The 22,798-nt window shown below is 42.2% G+C and overlaps 1 protein-coding gene across 2 annotated transcripts in view; it reads left to right on the top strand.

Moving 5' to 3' along the window:
* The first annotated feature begins 205 nt into the window (after positions 1 to 205).
* ppwd1 (peptidylprolyl isomerase domain and WD repeat containing 1) overlaps positions 206 to 22,798 on the top strand; it is a 34,680-nt gene continuing 12,087 nt past the window's right edge. Inside the window, exons 1-5 of one of the 2 annotated variants that reach the window (XM_070862568.1) lie at positions 206 to 498; positions 5,597 to 5,699; positions 7,206 to 7,309; positions 17,725 to 17,845; positions 21,274 to 21,721. In XM_070862568.1, coding sequence (XP_070718669.1) covers positions 381 to 498; positions 5,597 to 5,699; positions 7,206 to 7,309; positions 17,725 to 17,845; positions 21,274 to 21,721 — 894 coding nt within the window. In that variant the 5' untranslated portion in view covers positions 206 to 380. Of the gene's footprint in view, positions 499 to 518; positions 1,149 to 5,596; positions 5,700 to 7,205; positions 7,310 to 17,724; positions 17,846 to 21,273; positions 21,722 to 22,798 lie in introns of those variants that run through there. The other variant, XM_070862569.1, reaches the window with a different exon arrangement.

The following is a 22,798-nucleotide window of genomic DNA, read 5'->3' on the forward strand; positions in this document are numbered from 1 at the left end:
GCGCGGATCCGCCAGGCCCCGCCTTGCCCGCGCGGAACCACAAGGCCCCCGCCCCCTGTCCGCGCGGACCAGCCAGGCCCCGCCCCCTGCCCGCGCCACCGCCAGGCCGCGCCCCCTGTCCGCGCGGATCCGCCAGGCCCCGCCTTGCCCGCGCGGAACCACAAGGCCCCCGCCCCCTGTCCGCGCGGACCAGCCAGGCCCCGCCCCCTGCCCGCGCGGATCCGCCAGCTCAGGTTCCGTGGGCTGTGATCTTTATTGTTCCGTCCCTTCGACCGCTCTCTGGTTCTTCTGCCAATCAGCTTTCCTCAGGCTGCAGGGAAAGAGTAAAGGTTAGAGGTTAGGCTGGAGGGAAAGAGTAAAGGTTATCTTATTACCACAGCATGGCGGCGGGGAAGAAGAAGCGAGAGCAGGCGGCCGAGGGAAGCGGGCCGGAGTCGGCGGACGAGGAGTGGGTGGGGCCGCTCCCCTCCCAGGCTGTGCACCTAAAGAAAAGGAAAGGTAGCTGGGCCCGTCCCGCTGTAGTCGCTCGGGGTTTGCTGGCGCAGCGCAGTTTGAGAGCCCGGCCCGCCACAATGATCCACATTAGATTGAGCACTGATCCCGAATAGACCCGCTTTCATCAGCAGCTACACCCTCCATTTTATAATTAACATGAGGAAAGTTGGCCATGGGCTTGGTCAAAGGAGCACCTGAAAGAAATTACATTTATATAGCGCCTTCCATGACCACAGTATGTTCAAAAGCACTTTACAACCTTACTTTTGAAGTCACTGTTGTAGGAAAATGCGGCAGCTGGTAAATTTGTGCACTGCAGCTCCCACAAACATCAACGTGATAATGAGCAGTTTTTGTTGTTGATTGAGGGATAAATATTGACCAGGGATTCGGGGATAACTCCTCTGCTCTTTGCATAGTGCCCTGGGATTTTTTTTATATCGCATTCGAAAAACGGCATCTCCGACTGTGCAGCACTCCCAGAAGTGTCAGTCTAGATTTGTGCTCAAATCTCTGGAGTGGGATTTGAACCCACAACCATGTGACTCAGGCAAGAGTGCTACCCACGGAACCATTGCTGAAATAAAAACAACATGCTGGAAATGCTCAGCAGGTCAGGTAGCATCTGTGGAGTGAAACAGTTAATGTTTCAGGTGGGTGACCTTTTGTCAGAACTGAAAACGTTTAGAGATGTAACATGGCTGACACTGAAATGAGAGATTTAGTGTGATAATTTGAGAGGGGTCCCTAGATGGCTGAAGGCACAACTGTCAATGGAGGGGGAAAAGAAGGGTGGAGGTGGTTAGAGATGGGAAGGGGTGAGGCCATGAAGGGATTTAAACATTGGGATGGGAATTTTATGTTAGTGGCTTTGGGGAACTGGGGGCCAATGCAGGTCAGCAAGGACAGGAATGCGAGTTAGGATATGGGCAATAGAGTTTGGATGAGCTGAAGTTTATGGTGGATGGGAAGCTCGTCAGGAGAACATTGGAATAGACAAGTCTGGAAATGAATGAGCTGCAATGCCAAATTGGCAGCAGTAGGGGTGGAGGTGGACGATATTATGAAGTTGGAAGTAAGCTGTTTTTGTGATTGACGGTATATGGGACCAGACACTCAACTTGTGATTAAGCAGAATTCTAAGATTGTGAAAGTCTGGTTCAGCCTGAAATGGTGGCCAGCATTATGAAGTCAGAGGTGAGGGTACAAAGATTTTGGTGATGGCTTTAGTCTTCCAAATGTTTAGTTGACACAAGTTCAGACTCATTCACGACTGGATATCTGGCAAGCAATTTGACAGAACCCGAGGTAATCAAGGGGTCAGGAGAGATGGTGAGGAGGTAAAGTTGGTTGTGTAAGTGTGAAGCTGACCCATTGTCCACAGGTGATGTTGCTGAGGGGCAGTATGCAGAAGAGGAAGAGAAGGGGGGGAAACCACAGATGAATCTGGAAGATGCCAGAGATTACAGTGCAGGGGTGGGAAGTGCAATTATTGCTGAAGATGATCTGTCTATGATTACATGGGTAGAAGCCATGCAATGCCTGGATAGTGGGGGAGAGGTACTAGAGGGGGATGGGATATTCACTGCCTCAATGATCTGATCTGTTTTGATGCATGTCACTTAATAAACACCATCTCGTGTAAATAATGCTCCATGTTGACAACTCTATAGAAGTGAATTTAAATTCTTTAAATACATGTATAATTTAGGTTTTGTGTGTCAGTTATGAAGGAAGTGGCAAGCAGAGATCGGATGTTCCCATGCACAGCATGAGGGAATATTGGGATTGAGAAGTGGCTGCTTCAGCTGCTCCTGCACAACTTGAGTGGACAAGTTATGCCATTGGGTTAGGACTGGGCAATGAATGGAAAGGAAATGGGCAGCTAATATAAATGTGTGAAAGAAGAGCTCTCTGGAGTTTCCTGAATGTTCAGCTGATTAAAGCAATAACAGCCAGGAAGGCAGTTAATAGAGTTTTTAAATTTCACTTTAATAAATAGAATCAGAAAAATTTACAGCATGGAAGGCCATTTCGGCCCATCGTGTCTGCGCCGGCCGACCAAGAGCTATCCAGCCTGATCCCATTTTCCAGCTCTTGGTCCGTAGCCCTGTAGGTTACTGCCTTTTAAATGCACATCCAAGTATTTTTTAAATATGGTGAGGGTTTCTGCCTCGACCACTCTTTCAGGTAGTGAATTCCAGACCCCCACCACCGTTTGAGTGAAGAAATTTCTCCTCGTATCTCCTCTAAATCTCCCCTCAATTACATTAAATCTATGCCCCCTGGTTGTTGACCCCTCTTTCAAGGGAAACCGGTCCTTCCTATGCACTCTATCCAGGCCCCTCATAATTTTATACACCTCAATCAGGTCTCCCCTTAGCCTCCTCTGTTCCAAAGAAAACCGACCCAGCATCTTCAATGTTTCCTCGTAGCCAAAATTCTCCAGTTACCAGGCAACATTTTTGTAAATCTCCTCTGCACCCTTTCCAGTGCAATCACATCTTTCCTGTAATGTGGTGACCAGAACTGCACGCAGTACTCAGCTGCGGCCTAACCAGTGTTTTATACAGTTCAAGCATAACGTCCTTGATCTTGTATTCCATGCCTCGACTTATAAAGGCAAATATTCCATATGTCTTAACCACCTTATCTACCTGGCCTGCTACCTTCAGGGATCTGTGGATCTGCACTCCAAGGTCCCTTTGTTCCACTACACTTTTCAATGTCGTACCATTTAACGTGTATTCCCTTGCCTTGTTGGACCTCCCCAAATGCATTATCTCACACCTATCCGGATTGAATTCCATTTGCCACTGTTCTGCCCACCTGACCAGTACATTGATATCTTCCTGCAGTCCGTAGCTTGCTTTCTTCATTATCAACCACACAGCCTATTTTAGTGTCATCTGCAAATTTCTTAATCATACCCTCAACATTTGCGTCCAAGTCATTGATATATACCACAAAAAGCAAGAGACCCAGTGCTGAGCCCTGTGGAACCCCATTGGATACAACCTTCCAGTCACAAAAACACCCATCAGCCATTACGCTTTGCTTCGTGCCTCCGAGCCAATTTTGGATTCAACTTGCTATTTTGCCCTGTATCGTAAATAGAAACCTTTTTTTTTAAATGGAAAAAATATGCTCGTTTATCCTTGCCCTTCAGTCCTTTGACTTCAACCTTTGGTCTCTTAATCCTGCTCAATTCAACCTGTGGTCAGAGTATTCAGCTGTCTCTGCCTACCCTCTGAACTCCTTTCCTAAATGCTTCTGTTCCTCCCTACTTTTAAAAGTTGACCACCCTTTCAGTTATCTCCTCCAAATCCCCTAAATGCAGCTCAATATCAAAGGTCGATCTCCTTGGAGTAGAGAAGGGCAAAAGGAGATTTGATAGAGGTGTTTAAAATCATGAATGTTTCCAATGGCTGAAGGGTCGATAACGAGATGGCACAGATTTAATGTGATTGGCAAAAGAACCAGAGGCGACATGAATTTTTTTTTACACGACGAGTGGTTAAGATTTGAAATGTGCTACCTGATGGGGTAGTTGATACAGATTCAGTAGTAGCTTTCAAAAGGGAATTGGATAAATACTTGAAGGAGAAAAAATTGCAGGCCTATGGGGAAAGAGCGGGGCAGTGGGACTAACTGGATTGTTCTTCGAAAGAGCCAGCGCAGATTCAATTGGCCGGATGACCGTCTCCTGTGCTGTACTATTCTATGATTCTATAATATAATTACACCTTTGTGGTTGTATTGTGCTGCCTCGCGATAGCAGTGGTGTAGTTATCTATGTGTGTTGAAGGCAGTTATCATTGTAATAAGAGGGAGCAGCAGTTCTGATTTGATTTTAAATTTGCATGAACAAAGTCTTATTTGTGTCAGTGGCCAGTTTAACTCAGAAATATAGTGCTTTCGGTAGACATAGAAGTGGACCAAGCCTAGAGCTTTAACAAAAGCTTCCCTTTATTATAAATAAAAATCCCAAGGCACTTCACAGATAGGTGTGAGGAAAATAGTTATCAAGCCAGGAAGAGAGAAATTAGGGGAGGGGTGATTGAAAGCTTGGGTGACAAGTTTGTTTTTGAGGAACAAATGGTTATGGTTAGTACTGGCAGAGTCTTGATAATGGACTGCGATGGAATTTAATAAGATGATTCTGGAGCTAGATTATGAAGTGCAGTACATAAAAGTGCAGCATGGTTCTTCCTAACTTAAGATCCATAATTAAATTTTCTCTGGTTGTGTTTGCCCGCAGAATTTTAATCTTTAACCCAGTTCTTAACCTGAATTTCATTTCATCATACATGGGTGCAGCAGTAGCCCTCCCATCTTAATGGTAACTCATCATCAAAGACAGTCCCTCGGAATCGAGGAAGACTTGCTTCCACTCTTAGCATGAATCCTTAGGTGGCTGTACAGTCCAATACGAGAACCACAGTCTCTGTCACAGGTGGGACAGATAGTCGTTGAGGGAAAGGGTGGGCAGGGAGCCTGGTTTGCCGCATGCTCCTTCCGCTGCCTGTACTTGATTTCTGCGTGCTCTCGGCGCTGATACTCGAGGAGCTTAGCGCCTTCCCGAATGCACTTCCTCCACTTAGGGCGGTCTATGGCCAGGGACTCCCAGGTGTCAGTGGGGATGTTGCACTTTATCAGGGAGGCTTTGAGGGTGTCCTTGTAACGTTTCCTCTACCCGCCTTTGGCTCGTTTGCCGTGGACGAGTTCCGGGTAACTACAGTTTGTTCAAGTTAGGCTTACAAAAAAGGGTCAGTTTTTTTTTTACAGCTGATTGCCGTTTTTGAGGTTTGTGAAACATGAGTTAAAATATTCAACTTTTGAGCTTTTAACTTGTAACCATTTCCATGAGCCATAGATTTATTTAGGAGAAAATTATGAAAGCTGAGCGACTAAATTTTTTCCCAAGTGAATAAAGCTATTTTGACAATATTTATTTAATATATTCCTCTGAAGGTGGTGAATTGATCCCTAATATAGAATGGGTGCTACTTGTGTCCCTTTGAGTTTTGGTTTGTGTACTTATCATTAATTATATAATCATTCTGATAAAATTGGAAATCGATTTGCTTTGTTTTTTCAGTTCTTGATTTTGAACACGTGTATCTGGACAACCTGCCCAGTGCTTCAATGTATGAGCGTAGCTACATGCACAGAGATGTTATAACACACATGGTCTGCACTCGGTAAGACCTGCTTTCATTTTATTTTTCAAACCGGAAACAAAAACTGGAATTAATAAGGGGTTCAAGTGATTGCTGCAGAGTATTTATTTATTTTGGAAGTTTTGGTGTGGGATTGTGGAAGTCATGTTCTCTGCTGTTTTCCATAATACACAAGTAATCCTGCAGCCACAGTGATGGTTGTTTGAGTAGTTAATGACATTTTATTCTCGTGATCGTTCTTTGTTTTGATTTGTTTCCTGTATCTCTATGCTATTGATTCACAATTTAAGATTACCCTCGTTCCATTTGCTTGCACATATTGGCTGTTGCATGAATGCAAATTCCATTCTCCATTTTACAGCCATTTCCAAGCCCTGCTCTGCCTTCCCTCATCTTTCCCCTGTCGCCATTCACTCATATCTGCTTTCATCAGCCCCTTTTCCAGCATTATACCTCAGTCAATACTTTATCTCACTTGCCACTATTCCTCAGCCTACTTTCTCACTTACTGCGGTCCCAAGCTCGGGTCCCTCTTAATATCCTATTTGCCTCCTATCTTCCACATTCTGTAAGCTCCAACCCGAGTCCTCATCCTGTTGTATACTTAAGTCCCACTCGCCCATCTTTGCTGATGTACATTGGCTCCCAGTCCACCATTAAATTTAAAGTCTTCATTTTCAAATCCTTCTATAGCCTATCTTTAACCTCCTTCAGTATTGTGTCTCATCCTGGACCTTTCGGTTCTTTAACTCTGCCCTTTTGTGCATCCCCTGTAACTTCATCCTACAGAGCCTTCAACTACTTTGGCCCTTCTTGATATTTCCTCTATAAAACCCCCATTTGCACCTCTCCACCTGTCAAAATCGTCTCAAACCCAAGCGTTAGGTCACCTCTCCTAATCTCTTCCCTCCATGGCTTGGCACCCTGTCCCTTATTATTTCTATATTTTGTCCTTTTTCTCTCTGCCACACCCCCACACAACTCCATGTTCCATGTAAAACTTTTTGTGTTACTGCTGTATAAATGCAAATTGTTGTATAGAGTATCCCAGGACTTCTTTTCAGCATCGTTCCCCTTAGTTGCAACAGTTGGCTCTAAATCAACATTGGGGAATTGTAGATACAAAGCATCCTGATCTTAAAGGTTTAAAAAAAATTACAGATATGGTAAATTCACTTATGATACAATTCCAAGCAGTTACCACCACAGCTAGTTATGTGTGTGTTTTGTTTGGGTACCAAGGTCCAAATTGATATTGACGGTAATTATTTCTGACCCTGATGTAAATTGTTCAAGTTCAAAAATTCTGAACATGGGTGGTGGAGACTTAGGAGATGAAGATGCATAGATAAAATTGCAATTAACTTTTGTCTTTTGAATATTGTTAATTGGGTGCATTGATATTTTTCTTTTGCAGTTAAGTTGTTGAAGGTTTTCCACTTTTGTAGTACAGTTCTACGATGAGGTAAATTTTCCAATGTTCAACAAGCTTACTAACCTATTGCTGTTTGATTTGTAAATACACAGGACAGATTTCATAATAACTGCCAGTCAGGATGGACATATCAAGTTCTGGAAGAAGAAAGATGATGAAGGGATAGAGTTTGTTAAACATTTTCGCAGTCATTTAGGTAAAATGCTCTGATATTCAAGTTTTATATATGTCTTTTACAACTTAAAATGAATATTGATGCAAAATATAAAATTCTCTTTGGTTAGTCACATTTTTATCCTTTAAATATAGAGGACAGGTTAGGAAAAAAACTGCAGCAAATAAATGGCAGTTTGATGTTGCGAGTTTAGTGGCTGTGTGTTAACATGCAGGTAGTAAATACCCAACGTGAAACTTCTATCTTGCTGTAGCCTGGCTGACAGGTTGAGCTCCAGATACACAATTCCATATATAGTGTAAATGGATCTTGTGGAGTTAGAAAACATAGAAACATAGAAAATAGGTGTAGGAGTAGGCCATTCGGCCCTTCGAGCCTGCACCGCCATTCAATGAGCTCATGGCTGAACATGCAACTTCGGTACCCCACTCCTGCTTTCTCGCCATACCCATTGATCCCTCTAGTAGTAAGGACTACATCTAACTCCTTTTTAAATATATTTAGTGAATTGGCCTCAACAACTTTCTGTGGTAGAGAATTCCACAGGTTCACCACTCTCTGGGTGAAGAAGTTTCTCCTCATCTCGTTCCTAAATGGCTTACCCCTTATCCTTAGACTGTGACCCCTGGTTCTGGACTTCCCCAACATTGGGAACATTCCTCCTGCATCTAACCTCTCTAAACCCATCAGAATTTTAAACGTTTCTATGAGATCCCCTCTCATTCTTCTGAACTCCAGTAAATACAAGTCCAGTTGATCCAGTCTTTCTTGATATGTCAGTCCTGCCATCCCGGGAATCAGTCTGGAGAACCTTCGCTGCACTCCCTCAATAGCAAGAATGTCCTTCCTCAAGTTAGGAGACCAAAACTGTACACAATACTCCAGGTGTGGCCTTACCAAGGCCCTGTACAACTGTAGTAACACCTCCCTGCCCCTGTACTCAAATCCCCTCGCTATGAAGGCCAACATGCCATTTGCTTTCTTAACCGCCTACTTTACCTGCATGCCAACCTTCAATGACTGATCTACCATGACACCCAGGTCTTGTTGCACCTCCACTTTTCCTAATCTGTCACCATTCAGATAATACTCTGTCTCTCTGTTTTTATCACCAAAGTGGATAACCTCACATTTATCCACATTATACTTCATCTGCCATGCATTTGCCCACTCACCTAACCTATCCAAGTCACTCTGCAGCCTCATAGCATCCTCCTTGCAGCTCACACTGCCACCCAACTTAGTGTCATCCGCAAATTTGGAGATACTACATTTAATCCCCTCGTCTAAATCATTAATGTACAATGTAAACAAATGGGGCCTTAGCACAGAACCTTGCGGTACCCCACTAGTCACTGCCTGCCATTCTGAAAAGTACCCATTTACTCCTACTCTTTGCTTCCTGTCTGCCAACCAGTTCTCAATCCACGTCAGCACACTATCCCCAATCCCATGTGCTTTAACTTTGCACATTAATCTCTTGTGTGGGACCTTGTCGAAAGCCTTCTGAAAGTCCAAATACACCACATCAACTGGTTCTCCCTTGTCTATTCTACTGGAAACATCCTCAAAAAATTCCAGAAGATTTGTCGAGCATGATTTCCCTTTCACACATCCATGCTGACTTGGACCTATCATGTCACCTCTTTCCAAATGCGCTGCTATGACATCCTTAATAATTGATTCCATCATTTTACCCACTACCGATGTCAGGTTAACCGGTCTATAATTCCCTGTTTTCTCTCTCTCCCTCCTTTTTTAAAAAGTGGGGTTACATTGGCTACCCTCCACTCCATAGGAACTGGTCCAGAGTCTATGGAATGTTGGAAAATGACTGTCAATGCATCCGCTATTTCCAAGGCCACCTCCTTAAGTACTCTGGGATGCAGTCCATCAGGCCCTGGGGATTTATCGGCCTTCAATCCCATCAATTTCCCCAACACAATTTCCTGACTAATAAGGATTTCCCTCCGTTCCTCCTTCTTACTAGACCCTCTGACCCCTTTTATATCCGGAAGGTTGTTTGTGTCCTCCTTAGTGAATACCGAACCAAAGTACTTGTTCAATTGGTCTGCCATTTCTTTGTTCCCCGTTATGACTTCCCCTGATTCTGACTGCAGGGGACCACGTTTGTCTTTACTAACCTTTTTCTCTTTACATATCTATAGAAACTTTTGCAGTCCGTCTTAATGTTCCCTACAAGCTTCCTCTTGTACTGTATTTTCCGTGCCCTAATCAAACCCTTTGTCCTCCTCTGCTGAGTTCTAAATTTCTCCCAGTCCCCGGGTTCACTGCTATTTCTGGCCAATTTGTATGCCACTTCCTTGGCTTTAATACTATCCCTAATTTCCCTTGATAGCCACGGTTGAGCCACCTACCCTTTTTTATTTTTACGCCAGACAGGGATGTACAATTGTTGTAGTTCATCCATATGGTCTCTAAATGTCTGCCATTGCCCATCCACAGTCAACCCTTAAAGTATCATTTGCCAATCTATCCTAGCCAATTCACACCTCATACCCTCAAAGTTGCCCTTCTTTAAGTTCTGGACCATGGTCTCTGAATTAACTGTTTCATTCTCCATCCTAATGCAGAATTCCACCATATTATGGTCACTCTTCCCCAAGGGGCCTCGCACAATGAGATTGCTAATTAATCCTCTCTCATTACACAACACCCAGTCTAAGATGGCCTCCCCCCTAGTTGGTTGCTTGACATATTGGTGTAGAAAACCATCCCTTATGCATTCCAGGAAATCCTCCTCCACTGTATTGCTTCCAGTTTGGTTAGCCCAATTTATATGCATATTAAAGTCACCCATGATAACTGCTGCACTTTTATTGCATGCACCCCTAATTTTCTGTTTGATGCCCTCCCCAACATCACTACTACTGTTTGGAGGTCTGTACACAACTCCCACTAACGTTTTTTGCCCTTTGGTGTTCTGCAGCTCTACCCATATAGATTCCACATCATCCAAGCTAATGTCCTTCCTAACTATTGTATTAATCTCTTTAACCAGCAATGCTACCCCACATCCTTTTCATTTTATTCTATCCTTCCTGAATGTTGAATACCCATGGATGTTGTTATCCCATTTCTGCTCTGAGAGTTGAAGTAAAAGGAGGTGGGTACTAGAATAAATTTTATTTAGTGCTATCAGCATTATAGGAATTTCATGCTAGAGATGTGGCTATCATAACTGAAGTAATTGCTAGAATAGCTTTAACCGACAGCAAGATTGTATTATTTTTAAATAAATTTACTGGAGTGGTCGATCAACTACATAATTGGACAGATGCTTCGAGTCTTTGTTCTGAAATAATGAGTCTGGTTATAAAGACACATCATGCCAACAACTGTTTTAAAAATACTAAGTTTGCAGATCTTTGGCATTGCACATGGCAAGTCAGAGGTTAATCTGTAGCGAGGCTTGGATTTTGAAATGAGGGAGTTCATTTTTCCACAGAAACATAGAAAATAGGTGCAGGAGTAGGCCATTCGGCCCTTCGAGCCTGCACCACCATTCAATAAGATCATGGCTGATCATTCCCTCAGTACCCCTTTCCTGCTTTCTCTCCATACCCCTTGATCCCCTTAGCCGTAAGGGCCATATCTAACTCCCTCTTGAATATATCCAACGAACTGGCATCAACAACTCTCTGCGGCAGGGAATTCCACAGATTAACAACTCTGAGGGAAGAAGTTTCTCCTCATCTCAGTCCTAAATGGCCTACCCCTTATCCTAAGACTATGTCCCCTGCTTCTGGACTTCCCCAACGTCGGGAACATTCTTCCCACATCTAACCTGTCCAATCCCGTCAGAATCTTATACGTTTCTGAGATCCCCTCTCATCCTTCTAAACTCCAGTGAATAAAGGCCCAGTTGATCCAGTCTCTCCTCATATGACAGTACATCCATCCCTGGAATTAGCCTGGTGAACCTTCGCTGCACTCCCTCAATAGCAAGAACGTCCTTCCTCAGATTAGCAGACCAAAACTGAACACAATATTCCAGGTGAGGCCTCATTAAAGCCCTGTACAACTGCTATAAGACCTCCCTGCTCCTATACTCAAATCCCCTAGCTATGAAGGCCAACATACCATTTGTTTTCTTCACCGCCTGCTGTACCAGCATGCCAACCTTCAATGACTGATGAACCATGACACCCAGGTCTCGTTGCACCTCCCCTTTTCCTAATCTGCCGCCATTCAGATAATATTCTGCCTTCATATTTTTGCCCTCAAAATGGATAACCTCACATTTATCCACATTATACTGTATCTGCCATGCATTTGCCCACTCACCTAACCTGTCCAAGTCACCCTGCAGCCTCTTGGCGTCCCCCTCACAGCTCACACCGCCACCCAATTTAGTGTCATCTGCAAACTTAGAGATATTACACTCAATTCCTTCATCCAAATCGTTAATGTATATTGTAAAGAGCCCTGTGGCACTCCACTAGTCACTGCCTGCCATTCTAAAAAGGACCCGTTTATCCCGACGCTCTGCTTCCTGTCTGCCAACCAGTTCTCTATCCACGTCAGTACATTACCCTCAATACCATGCGCTTTGATTTTGCGCACCAATCTCTTGTGTGGGACCTTGTCAAAAGCCTTTTGAAAGTCCAAATACACCACATCCAATGGTTCTCCCTTGTCCACTCTGCTGTTACATCCTCAAAAAATTCCAGAAGATTCGTCAAGCATGATTTCCCTTTCACAAATCCATGCTGACTTGCAACGATCCTGTCACTACTTTCCAAATGCGCTGCTATTTCATCCTTAATGATTGATCCCAACATTTTCCCCACTACTGATATCAGGCTAATCGGTCTATAATTACCTGTTTTCACTCTCCCTCCTTTTTTGAAAAGTGGTGTTACGTTAGCTACCCTCCAGTCCATAGGAACTGATCCAGAGTAGATAGACTGTTGGAAAATGATCACCAATGCATCCACTATTTCTAGGGCCACTTCCTTAAGTACTCTGGGATGCAGACTATCAGGCCCTCGGGATTTATCGGCCTTCAATCCCATCAATTTCCCGAACACAATTTGCCGCCTAATAAGGATATCCTTCAGTTCCACCTTCTCACTCGACCCACTGTCCCCTAGTACATTCGGACGGTTGTTTGGGTCTTCCTTCGTGAAGACAGAACCGAAGTATTTGTTCAATTGTTCTGCCATTTCTTTGTTCCCCATTATAAATTCACCTGAATCCGACTGCAAGGGACCTACATTTGCCTTCACTAATCTTTTTCTTTTCACATATTTATAGAAGCTTTTGCAGTCAGTTTTTATGTTCCCTGCAAGCTTCCTCTCGTACTCTATTTTCCCCCTCTTAAAACCTTAGTCCTCCTTTGTTGAATTCTAAATTTCTCCCAGGCCTCAGGTTTGCTAATTTTTCTAGCCAATTTATATGCCTCTTCCTTTGTTTTAACACTATTCTTAATTTCCCTTGTTAGCCACGGTTGAGCCACCTTCCCCGTTTTATTTTTACTCCAGACAGGGATGTACAATTGCTGAAGTTCATCCATGTGATCTTTAAATGTTTGCCATTGCTTATCCATCGCCAGCCCTTTAAGTATCCTTTGCCAGTCTATTCTAGCCAATTCACGCCTCATACTATCGAAGTTACCTTTCCTTAAGTTCAGGACCCTAGTCTCTGAATTAACTGTGTCACTCTCCAGCTTAATAAAGAATTCTACCATATTATGGTCACTCTTCCCCAAGGGGCCTCGCACAACAAGATTGCTAATTAGTCCCTTCTCATTACACACTGAAAAGACTGGACAGATACTATAAACTCAGACAATGAAGTAAGTGTCTTAATTGGTTTCTGGAAGCTAAATAAATATGGTGGTGGTAACTTTTACTGATCACATTTTATATAACTACATTTCTGCATCTAAGATTAAGGGGCAGCTCTTTATAGCATAAGCCAAAAAACATAAAACATTTAGCCGATTACATCTTTCCTTTGCCATTTATCTCTGTAACAATACTTAGTATTACTTATTGGTTCTGTTTAAATAAATCAGAACATATCTGGACTTGAATAATGGTGGTCCTTCCAGAATTGCTGATTTTTTTTTCTGAGTTCTGAGAAAAGCATAAATAAAACAAATGCGTCTGGTGTAAGCATTTAGAATACATTACAACATTTTTATTAACCAGTGCAGGATTCTAAAGTCATTTGTGGCATTGTACTTGCACTGAGATGTGGTAACCTACATGGTTTTTACAGGGAAGTTACCTTAAAGTTGGACTTAATGCTTTGAAGTTCCATGCAAATTATGGTTACATTCACAGCTCTTAATTGGTTACCCTGGGTGTTGTTTTGCCCCTTAATTTTCCATGATATGCAGGATTGGAAGAGGGGTGGGAATCAGAGACAGTAACTCCTAATAATGCTGTGTGTATGGCCAGTCTTGCTTACCAATCCTTTATAAGAACAGTGGTTATATCATTCAATGCACAATGTATTATTTCTGCTGATGAAGTGGAACAGTTTTGCATTGAGGCCAGAAAGTTAAGTAAACACAACCTCAAGTCAATCAGAGTTTAATTGTAAGCAGTAGAAAACAAATAAATACATTATAATGGCAATACAGGTTTGGTGAGGGACTTGGATAAGTTCTGTAAAGTGCTCTGTAAATGATATTACAAATATATCTGAAGAATGTGTCCTTCAGTATTGGTTAAGATGTGTAATATTTTTACCATTCCAGTCACGTAAATTGCTTGAATACATTTGCTGTATTGCAGCAACAGGCAACTATTGTTTAGGGTTAATGCTGTGGGACTATGGTAGACTTCAAAAGCTGCACCCAGGTCCAGGAGCAATACCACAGGCTCTGCTAGTATTTTAAATTTATCCTAAAAATATTTTGTTACGCCAACATGGTTTATGTATGAAAAAGAAAGCCGGTTGCAGTCTGCTAAAGAGCAGTCCTTCATCAGTTTCCCAGCACTAATACAATTTTATTTAATTTCCACAGTATAGCCAAAACAAATTCTACTTTGGTAGAGCAGTTTAGCCACCTATTCTCATTAAATTGTATCATGGTGGTTCCTGGGAGAAATATGTGCCAGCCCTATTTCTTTATCTCCTTGTATTCTCTTTGTTGTCCAGCTCTGTTCCACATAGGCACATTATGTCCTTAGTATGGGTTGCTCCTGTCTCCTTCAAGCCTGGCATCTCAGCCCAACCTTGTTGCTGTATCTAATGATCTAGTTGAGATTAGGAGCTTTCCTTTTCTGGTGAACTTGAGTTTGAGTTAACTGTATGCATAGAATACTGTATCTTTGAGAGTGTTGTATTTGTTCTAAATATGCACTTTTTCAATAAGTACAGCAGAGCTTAGTATCACCAGTGGCAAGAAAATGTAACTTCTGTTCGACCATGGCAAGTTGTTGTGTTTCCCCAATGGTACACAAAGAAATAAATGGCTATGATGTCTTGGCACCCACTGGGGTCAATTTTGTGTGGCAACTATCTTTGCCACAGTTCCCTTCATTCACGTTTTTCTGCACTTAATAAACAGAAAATAAAATAATAGCAAATAAAGAGCTTAATGAAAATTTATATATAAGCACTTTCGTATTGACATTTGTTATTTGTCATGTATTGTCAGTGGCAATTTGGCAACTAAAGGATTTTAGTGATCTCTCCAAAGCAATATTACCTCTATTGTAGATGAAATGAAGAGAAATGATTGCTAGGATCTAGATATTGGAGTTCACCTTCTACCTCATACAAGCCAAATTAGCAGATGTGTCTAATTTTGAGGAGGCAGTTTAGAAACATAGAAAATAGGTGCAGGAACAGGCCATTCGGCCCTTCGAGCCTGCACCACTTTTCAATATGGTTTAAGAAGTATAACATGAATTGGATAAATTATGTAAGTGGGTGGAGCGGTAGCAGGTGAGATTTAATATGGTTAAGTGTAAGGTACTGCGCATTGGGAAAATGGGAAACATGTACTCCACAAATGGACCGTGATCTCGCCAACCGTAGCGAGGCCGAGACGTCCGGGGTGGGTGGTGAAGCTGCTCCTCCATCCAGCCCGCAGTTTATGAAGAATCTTCTGTTGATTGGGCTTGTTAAGCCCGCCCTGCGATGTTCTTGGCCAATTAAAAGGAAGCTGGTCTGATGACTCCATTTGATGATGCGTCATAAGCCGGTTTCCTTAAAGGGACCACGGCCACGTTGATTTTGACAGTTGTGTTATCAGTGTTCTGCAGCATTGAGGTGCTGCAAACACTGACAAGCACTGCACTGCACCACAGAGGTGCACAGCTGCACCCAGGCTCTCCCGTGACTCCCTCATATGCTTATGGAGGGAGACACAGCATGCAGGGAGGTTCTCTTCCCTTTCTCTCAGGACACTAATGCAGCCTGATTGCACATTGCACAGGAGGGCACAAGCAGGGATCCCGCCCCACTGTCAATCTCGGCCATTTTGACAGCGGACACTCCTCCAAACCCGCACTTGCAGGGCTGGTAGGATTCCGGCCATGGTGTCAAAATAACTAGGGGTGAGAGAGATCTAGGAGACTTGGTAGATTTGATTGAGGGGTAATCATACGGCTATGTCAGATGGTATGGAAAAGATAGATCTGGAATATTACTTCAAGCTAAATTGTAGGAATCGGACAAGCGTACACAAATTCAAACTAGAATGAGGCAAAATTAGAACATGTCAAGAAGTTTTTTTGCAGTGATCAATACATGGAATGGACTTCACTTGGAGCAGTGGAGGTGAAATCGTAGCGTGGTTGCTAATGCTGAGCTGAGTTGAAAAATGCTGACTTTTAAAAGAAAATAATCTTGTGAAATCATCAGTACTAGGTACAATTGTTGCAGGTACAAAAAAAACAACGGAACAGTCAACTGCTAAATGACTTAAGTTGATGTTACATGATGTACAACAGGCTCCCTGGATTCTGGACAGATCCCAGCGGATTGGAAAACCGCAAATGTAACGCCTCTATTTAAGAAAGCAGGAAACGATAGACCAGTTAGCCTAACATCTGTCATTGGGAAAATGCTGGAGTCCATTATTAAGGAAGTAGTAGCAGGACATTTAGAAAATCGTAATGCAGTCTGGCAGAGTCAACATGGTTTTATGAAAAGGAAATCATGTTTGACAAATTTGCTGGTGTTCTTTGAGGATGTAACGAGCAGGGTGGATAAAGGGGAACCAATAGATGTCGTGTATTTGGATTTCCAGAAGACATTCGATATGGTGCCACATAAGAGGTTACTGCACAAGATAAAAGTTCATGGGGTTGGGGGTAATATTAGCATGGATAGAGGCTTGGCTAACTAACAGAAAACAGAGTCGGGATAAATGGGTCATTTTTAGGTTGGCAAACTAACTAGTGGGATGCCACAGGGATCAGTGCAAGGGCCTCAACTATTTACAATCTATATTAATAACTTAGATGAAGGGACCGAGTAATGTGGCTAAATTTGCTGCTGATACAAAGATAGGTGGGAAAGCAAGTTGTGAGGCGGACGCAAAGAATCTGCAAAGGGATATAAATAGGCTAAGTGAGTCGGCAAAAATTTGGCAGATGGAATATAATTTGGGAAAATGTGAGGTTATCCAATTTGGTAAGAAAAATAAAAAAGCAAATTATTTAAATGGGGAGAGATTACAAAATGCTGTGGTACAGAGGGATCTGGGGGTCCTTGTACATGAAAAACCAAACATTAGCATGCAGATAGAGCAAGTAATTAGGAAAGCAAATGGAAATGTTGGCCTTTATTGGAAAGGGGTTGGAGTATAAAGGTTGGGAAGTCCTGCTACAACTGTACAGGACATTGGTGAGACCACACCTGGAGTACTGTGTAGAAGTTTTGGTCTCCGTATTTAAGGAGGGATATACTTGCGTTGGAAGCAGTTCAGAGAAGATTCACGAGGTTGATTTCTGAGATGAAGGGGTTGTCTTGTGAAGAAAGATTGGACCTATATTCATTGGAGTTTAGAAGAATGAGAGGTGATCTTAATAAAACGTATAATTTTCTGAGGGGGCTTGAAAGGGTAGATGCAGAGAGAATGTTTCCCCTCATGCGGGAATCTAGAACTAGGGGGCATAGTTTCAGAGTAAGGGGTTGCCGTTTAAAATGGAAATGAGGAGGAATTTCTTCTCTCGAGGATTGTGAATCTTTGGAATTCTCTGCCCCAGAGAGCTGTGGAGGCTGGGTCATTGAATATATTTAAGATGGAGATAGACATATTTTTGAGAGATAAGGGACTCGAGGAAGAGGGCAGGGAAGTGGAGTTGAAGCCAAGATCAGATCAGCCATTATCTTATTGAATGGCAGAGCAGATTCGAGGGGCCAGATGGCCTACTCCTGCTCCTATTTCTTATCTTATATTCTTAAGTAGGCTCATTTGTGTTTCATCTTTTTTTTAAATGCAGGAGTTATTGAATCTATTGGTGTTAGTGCAGAAGGAGCTCTGCTCTGTTCTATTGGTGATGACCAGGCAATGAAGATTTTTGATGTAGTGAACTTTGATATGATTAACATGCTCAAATTAGGGTAAGGAAACAAAAATTATAGACTTTTTTCCCTTGTTTAAAAACAGTGCTTTTAGTAGTATTGCAGTAATGCTTTATTACTTTTTAAATGGAAGTTGCACAAATTCAACATAGTGCACGCTTTCTGATGCTGCTTGTCTATATAATTAAATTTAAGATCTGAAAATTACTCTGTTTAAGTGAAAAAAAATTGCTAACCACCAGTGCACTTTTTTTTAGAATAGAGGAATGAAACAGCTGTTTCACAAAATTAATCATGGTGGTTGCTGAGAGTTCAAAATAACTTAGAGAAATGATACTTCGTTACCAACAGGCAAAAGATTTCCCAATGCAAACTATCAGCAGCTGTTAATTAAATATTGTTGCTATTATTATAGTGGTCATGGCTAACCATTTTTATGGTTGGCCACTGCCTTTGTACAATTGTTGGTCAACACAGCAAAAAATGGTTGCATGTTTAAAATTCTGCATCAAAATCTATTTTTCTCTATTCCACATTCTTTCTCTATCTCCATTCTCTCTATGCCCATTCCCTCGTCCTCTCTCGCACTATATCTATGTCTACCTATAGCCTCATTCTCTTCTCTTTTCTCTATTCTCTCTTCCGCAGTTCTGCCTGGTTGCACTTGGTCTTACATTGAACAACTTCGACTGACTCCTCTCACTTCTTCCAAATAAATGTGTCTCCATGGGAACCCATCATCATCATCATAGGCAGTCCCTCTGAATCAAGGAAGACTTGCTTCCACTCGTAACATGAGTTCTTTAATGGCTGTACAGTCCAATATGAGAACCACAGTCTCTGTCACAGGTGGGTCCTGGCTGTACCTGCCTTTTCGTGGGATATGTGGAACATTCTTTGCTCCAGTCCTACTCTGGTCTCCTCCCTGACCTCTTTTTGCAGTACATTGATCACTATCGCTAGTGCTTCCTGCTCTCATCCCGATCTGGAAAATTTCAACTTTGCTTCTAATTTCCACCCCTCCCTCTCCTTCAGATGGTCCATCTCTGACTGTTCCCTTCTCTTCTTTGACTTCTCTATTTCTATTTCTGATAGTCTGTCAACCAATGTCTACTATAAGGCCACTGACTCCCACACCTACCTTCCAACCTATTTCCTGTAAGGACTCTATTCTATTTTCTGTCTCCGTCACATTTGTTCTGACAATGCCACCTTCCATACCAGTACTTTCAATAAGTCTTCCTTTTTCCTCCACCGTGGTTGACAGGGCCCTCGACCATGCCAGTCCCATTTCCCACACTTTGGCTCTTTCCCTGTCTCTCAACCACAATAGCATCAACCCCACCAGTCTCCACATTCAAAGGATCTTCTTCCAATATTTCTGCCACTACCAAGCAGATCTTCCCCCTACTCTTTTAACATTCTGAAGGGACTCTGACACCTTGGTTCAGCCTTCCGTTAGCCCGAACACTCCCCTTCCCACAGCACCTTCCCATGCAAGTGCAGAAGTTGCAATACACGCCCTTTCACCTCTTCTCTTCCCACCATCCAGGTCCCCAAACACTCCTTCCAGGTGAAACAGTGAATTACTTGTACTTCTTTCAATTTAGAATACTGTATTTGCTGCTCACGATGCAGTCTCCTCTACATTGGGAAGACCAACGCAGATTGGCTGATCTCTCTGCTGAACACCTCTGTTCAGTCCGCAAGCGTGACCCTAAACTTGCGCTGGCTTGCCATTTTAATTCTCCATCCCGCTCCCACCCTGACCTCTCTGTCCTCGGCCTCCTACACTGTTCCAATGAAGCTCAAGTAACAGCACCTCGACTCTCCCCTTCGATGTCGACCTGAAAGGTTAACTCTGTTTTTCTCTCCACAGATGCTGCCTGACCTGCTGAGATTTCCATCATTTTCTGTTTTTATTTCAGATTCCAGCATGCACAGTATTTTGCTTTTGTGTTGTAGCACTTCATTTTTGTTCGGCACTTTAAAACCTTCTGCCACTGCCCCCATTTTTTGGGACAACAGGTGCTGGTAACGACTTTGCTGTTGCCATTTACAGCTCCTTTAGACCCATGTTTTGCTTCTTTATTTATCTTCTTATCACCCTCTTTTGCATTGCACCATTATACCTTTTATAATTTAATCATTGCCTTCCACCCTATCACAGACCTTCCCTTTTGTTCTTTCCTTCCCCTCCCCTTTCCCTACCTCTGTACTTGCTTAAAACATGTTATGTTTGTAACATTTTCCAGTTCTGATGAAAGGTCATCGATTTGAAACATTAACTCGATTTCTCTCTCCACAGATGCTGCCTGACCTGCTGAGTACTTCCAGCATTTTATTTTTTAATATCAGATTTCCAACATCCGCAGTATTTTGCCTTTGGCTCTTGTATCCTCCTGTTTTAACCTCCTTTGGTGTCTGTCAATTCATATCACCATTCTGGGGAGTTAAAAATGGTATAATTTAAGATAAGCAATTTAAGTATTTTAATGCTGTCCAGCGTTATTAAATGGGGTAGCTCCAGAATCGACCCACAGATTTTGATTAACTTGCATTTATATTTGAGGGGCTTAAGGTATAATAATAACTTTTATTTATATAGCGTCTTTAAAATAGTAAAACACCCAACGTGCTTCACAACAGTCTTACAACATGTTAGATATTGACAAGGGAGGGAAAGAGAGAAAAAGCGGAAGAAGGAAGTGTAAAAGTGGTAAAAGGCTCGGGTCTGAAGCGGCAGCCAAAATGCGCACGCCGATAGTCACAGGCGAAAAAATAAATTTAAATTACTTTGTAAATAATACAATAAGGAGTATACAATAGTAAAATCAGTACAATGATTAATTATAATTAAACAAAATTAAATATATACAATAATTATACATTAAGTTCAAATTAGAAAATCAGCAATTGACGCAAATAAAATATGTTTATAGCTTTCTTTAAAATTCATTCCCTGTCCATTGGTTCTTCCATATTAATTGAATCAATCACTGCCCTCCATCCTTGTGATGTTATAATGTCATTACTTTTTATTTATCATTTTGTCCTCTTGAGAGGTCCATTGAGACTCCAGGCTCGAGCTGCCTCCATTGTCAGGAAGCAGCTTTTTTGAAACTCCCTCCAGCTGCTCCAAGCTCGAGCTGTGTAATAGGTCTTGGTATTAAAGTGCATCAAGACTTACAAGCAGGGTAGAGATGTCTAGTGGCACTAAGCATTGCTAACAATCTTTTCTCATTATTGTTTGTCTGTTTTTGATGCTAGGTACTTGTTTTAATTATTTCCACTAGTCTGAACATTGGTAAAATATTGTGCATTTTCTGCCTTATTTTGCTTCTCTAGATATGTGTTTAAAGATTGGAATACTGAAATTTCAATAGGTTATAATCAAGAAGTAGATGAAAAACCAATAATAAGTTTAGAATTAAATGAAGAGTCATAAATTACTTTTATTTATGCAGGTACCATCCTGGCAAGTGTGGGTGGATTTACTCACCAGGAGATGCTATATCTGCTGTGGCATGTTCTGAAAAAATCACGGGAAAGATTTTTGTATATGATGCCAGAGGAAGCAGCCAGCCACTCCATATATTTGAAAAACTGCATAGTTGTTCCCTCAATGAGATCAACTTAAATTCTGTCTACAAGGTTGTAGTATCAACTGACAGATCAGGAATGTTGGAATACTGGACTGGGCCACCCACTGAGTACAGGTTCCCCAAAAATGTGGAGTGGGAGTACAAGACAGATACAGACCTGTATGAATTTGCAAAATGTAAATCATATCCAATAAGCATCACATTCTCCTCGGATGGAAAAAAAATGGCTACCATTGGATCTGACCGCAAAGTACGGATTTTCAGGTTTTTGACCGGAAAGCTCATGAGGGTGTTTGATGAATCCCTTACAGTAAGTGAAAAATGATTTTTAAGAAACTTTTTTTAATCCTCCTCATTATTAGGCATGTCAGTAATGGGGGATGGAATGCTTTTGTCACCTGGTGCCAGCACTGCATATACTGGGGTCAGATGCAATCTGCCCTAAAGATGTCTTCATTCCAATGTTTGAGCTGTCCGTAATGCAACATAACTTTTTCCCATCTCTCAACAGCCATCCATTACCACCTCTCAGATTGGTAATTTAGGCCCAATTTGTCCTGGATTTTAGGCAGCACTATGCTGTGATTTTGCATTCACCAGACATGGGGTTAATTTCATGTTGGACCCTTACTGAAGTGGCCAATTTCATCCATGAACCTGGACAGTGTGTGTTGACATGCTGCTCAACCACAAGAGTGATTTTGAGCGAAGTCCTTGCCTACTGTCTATACTCATGCACTTCAGTAGTCATCAGATTATCATCTGATAACCATATTTGGTCTCTTGAGCACACATTTAAAGCAGCTCCTTGTTGCAAGCAATATCTTTCACTGAATACATTTAGTGTTCTATGTTCCATCTTGCACCCTCCATTCTTCTGACTTTGGTCTACCATGCATCCCTTTTCCATCTGGGTCATCATTGATGGCGAAGGCGGCAGCTATCTTTTCACTGCACACTGAAATTCTCTTCCTAATACCCTCTGCTCCATCTCTTTCGCACCTTCAAAGTCTTCATTGATACTTACAACCTCCCCTTCAGTCACCTATCTTTGATTTTTCCAGTACTTGCGCAATGTCTGACTGCTTCTCTGCACCTTCAATATGAAGCACCTCTCTTGTGTTTCTACATCAATGGCATGCAAATTATTGTAATGAGCGCACCACTGAGTTCATGTTTAGTCTGTGGGGATATCCCTGTTGACAAGTGGAGTTTTTATTTTTGCATGCAGATGGGGAGCTATCATTTGCTTTGTAAATTAGCCCTGGCTCCTGTTCACTGCTTTAATGGTTTCCTTTTGATATACTTGTATAATTCAGGGGTGAAATTCTGTTTCGGCAAGCAGTGTGAGACCACCTTGAGATAGTCTCAGTTTGACACCATCTTT

The sequence above is a fragment of the Pristiophorus japonicus genome, chromosome 2 (assembly GCF_044704955.1).
Source record: "Pristiophorus japonicus isolate sPriJap1 chromosome 2, sPriJap1.hap1, whole genome shotgun sequence".
NCBI classification, from domain to species: domain Eukaryota; kingdom Metazoa; phylum Chordata; class Chondrichthyes; family Pristiophoridae; genus Pristiophorus; species Pristiophorus japonicus.